The sequence below is a fragment of the Corylus avellana genome, chromosome ca8 (genome assembly GCF_901000735.1).
Source record: "Corylus avellana chromosome ca8, CavTom2PMs-1.0".
NCBI lineage: Eukaryota > Viridiplantae > Streptophyta > Magnoliopsida > Fagales > Betulaceae > Corylus > Corylus avellana.
Window position 1 is genome coordinate 23,702,215 of NC_081548.1, and position 3,176 is coordinate 23,705,390.

The following is a 3,176-nucleotide window of genomic DNA, read 5'->3' on the forward strand; positions in this document are numbered from 1 at the left end:
TCTCCTTCTCCTTACTGCACGTTACTGTTTTTTTCCCCTTTCTGTTTGCCACCATAAAGCACAGGCTCTATCTACTACAACCAAAGTTGGACCACGCATCTTACAAAAAAAAAAAAAAAAAAAATGACCCCGTAAGACATTGTATGCCGCAGCACTCTTTCCCTTCTATAAATACCCTATGCTTCCAACTCTTAAAAATCTCACCTTACACTCTCTCTCCTCCCTCATATTCTCTCTTGGAGAAGAAGATTTTTGGATCCCCACAACCCCCAACTTCTTCTTCTCCTTTTTATTAGTCATTGAGTTTAAATGGCTCAGCTAGCAGCATTATTAGTTTCATTATTAACGCTTGTTCTATCAATATCAGGTAATAACAATAGCCCAATAGTGTAAAAAGCATAAAAAGTTCTCACCTTTAATACAAATCTTTCAAACTAAAAAATTTCGCTAACCAAGTTGTTTTTGTATAGGAGTAATTTCAACGACCTTCACAATAATAAACAAGTGCGAGTATACAGTATGGCCAGGCATTCTTTCCAACGCCGGTGTACCGGCACTGTCAACAACCGGCTTCGCGCTCCAAAAGGGCGAGTCCAAGACAATCACGCCACCGACCTCCTGGGGCGGTCGCTTCTGGGGCCGAACCCACTGCTCCCAAGACTCCACGGGCAAGTTCTCCTGCGTCACAGGTGATTGCGGCTCCGGAAAAGTTGAGTGTTCCGGGAATGGCGGCGCGCTACCAGCGACGCTGGCCGAGTTCACGCTCGACGGCGCGGGCGGGTTCGACTTCTTCGATGTCAGCTTGGTCGACGGATACAACCTCCCTATGAGGGTCGTGCCCCAGGGTGGGACCGGTCAGAATTGCACAACCGTCGGCTGCGTGGCCGACCTCAACGAGTCGTGCCCCTCAGAGCTGCAGGTCAATAGCGCCGACGCCAGCGGGAACGTTGCCTGCAAGAGCGCGTGCGAAGCCTTTGGGCAGCCCGAGTACTGTTGTAGCGGCGCGTATGGTTCACCCAACACATGCAAGCCGTCTACATACTCTCAGATCTTCAAGACCGCGTGCCCACAGGCTTACAGCTACGCGTACGACGATAAGACGAGCACCTTCACATGCGCCTCCGCAGATTACACAATTAGTTTCTGCCCCACCCCTATCACCAGGTAAATTTACTATAAACACCCTCTACTTTTTTTCATTCTACTAGCCTGAACGGTAATGGGTAGTTTCGTCCATCAAAATTGATAAAGCCTGTCAATATTAACGTTAAATTATGTCCCCCCATGTTACCTCACAACTTTTCATGTCGAGAGAGATTGAGAAAGAAAAAGAGATTAAAGTAATCTCCAGATCAGAACCCATTGCGGCATTTAAGATGGAACTCGGCTAGATTCGGGCTCGGCTCTGTTGCCGACCTGCTTCTCGTCTTCTGGTCAATAAATTCGGCAGGCGAGGGTCATAAAATCATACTTTAGTGTCCACATCATTTTCTTGAAAATGTTTTATCCATGCTCTCTGTTGGTAAATGCTGCTGCACCTAGAGTCGGTTCAATTGTCAAAACCTAACCTAACCTTTCTGAAAGCTCAAGAAAGTTGGTCATAACTTCATATCTCATCAACTGTCTTCCAAACACACTAGCCTTAATAATAATAAATATGTATTTATCAAAATTAAAAGAAATTATTTAACTATAAAAAAATATGTGATTCTTTTATAAAAAGAAAAAATTATATTTGAAGAAAGCGGCCAAACGATCGAATGCATGTTCTGTGGTATGCAAACATGCCACAGTATTCCCGAATCTCTATACTCTATTCGCCTAGAGATGTGGTTCAATTTTTAATGCCAAAAGGCCAACCGGCATAGCAGATTTGCACACACTTCTATAGCACATATCATGACGTTGTCGGTTAACGGTCATTTTTTTACTGTGCAGTAACGGTAAGTAAATAGCTGATATATTGGCCAACCACTACACGACACGTTTACTATGTTGCTAACGGTAAAATTGTTTGGTGCAGCCAAAAAGCTTCACAAGGTACGACGCAGGCCACCCCAGCTTCCACTACAACAACCACACCTTCCATCGGCAGCACGATGATCTACGAGGGTCCCCAGGACGAAAGTACCGCATCACCGTCCACTCGTGCCCACGTGTTCGGATTCGATTCCACCGTGGGTGTAGTCAGCATCGCGGTGGCAATTTGGAGGTTCTGGCAGCTCTTCTAACTTGTTCGCCAACTTTTTCAAGTTAGGCCCAAAATCATCCAAAATTGCCAACACCAACCTCTAGCCGAGATGCTGGCCCGTGGGCCATACACTTTTTCGTAGCATGGGCCATGTGATATAGGTGGGGCCTTCAAGGTCGGCCATTGGTGACGCGGATACGAGTCATGATGTAGAATCTCACCTGTCAAATTGATGGCTACCCACTAGCATAGAGTATGGCCATTCAATGTGAAAGGAAGTGAAATAGATAATGGAATTCTTTGAAAATCATTTTATTATTATTATTGAGTCCAATTCTTTTTTATATAGGAAGAAGAAAAGGGATGGGGGATTCCTTTGTTTGTTTTTAGGATAAAGTGTCGATTATTTCATGTAACCACCGCATTTGGTGCAAAATAATGTCTATGTGTTTGATGTCATATTGCTGTGCATGTTGTGTCCAAACACTTATTCACAAATGGATTCGGAAAGAGACAAGACAGTACTCGAAAATTAAGAATAAATTAAAGAGTATGGATAATATAAACAAGGCCAGCAGTATGCGAGACGTGGAAGATGAAGCTTCAAGTAACAAGTTAGCAATTATAGTATGAAATGACATTTCTCCGCTCCATTTGTCCATAATAATCCGAATAATGTTATAGATTAAATCATCTTTTATATTAATGGGTCTCGATCAATTCTAGCTAAAAAAAAATACAAAAAAATAAAAATAAAAATATGATGAACACTATAAAATCACGAAAGGCACAACCCTTTTTGTTGAGTATAACTCGTGTAGGTGAGGCAATTGTCGTGGAGGGAGCTTTTGTATTTAATGTGTGGTACTGGTAGTTGGGATCATTGACAAAGCTTTTAATAATCTAATTTATTAAATACGTATTTATCTTTAAACACCGTGATTTTTACAAGTATTTTAGAAAAGTAATGTTAAACTATGATTAT

The 3,176-nt window shown here is 42.3% G+C and overlaps 1 protein-coding gene across 1 annotated transcript; it reads left to right on the forward strand.

The window, feature by feature from the left end:
* The first annotated feature begins 212 nt into the window (after positions 1–212).
* Positions 213–2,650, forward strand: LOC132190130 (pathogenesis-related thaumatin-like protein 3.5). The gene is made up of 3 exons (XM_059605024.1): positions 213–367; positions 471–1,164; positions 2,024–2,650. Exons 1-3 carry the CDS (start codon positions 310–312, stop codon positions 2,229–2,231), a joined length of 960 nt encoding a protein of 319 aa, XP_059461007.1. The 5' UTR covers positions 213–309; the 3' UTR covers positions 2,232–2,650.
* Positions 2,651–3,176: the final 526 nt, after the last annotated feature.

What these genes read in the sequence shown, in the direction of transcription:
- LOC132190130 (XM_059605024.1), top strand. Translation starts at nt 310, where the DNA reads ATGGCTCAGCTAGCAGCATTATTAGTTTCATTATTAACGCTTGTTCTA. An exon ending in GCTTGTTCTATCAATATCAG is followed by an intron (nt 368 to 470) that starts GTAATAACAATA and finishes GTTTTTGTATAG; the next exon opens with GAGTAATTTCAACGACCTTC. An exon ending in TGCCCCACCCCTATCACCAG is followed by an intron (nt 1,165 to 2,023) that starts GTAAATTTACTA and finishes TGTTTGGTGCAG; the next exon opens with CCAAAAAGCTTCACAAGGTA.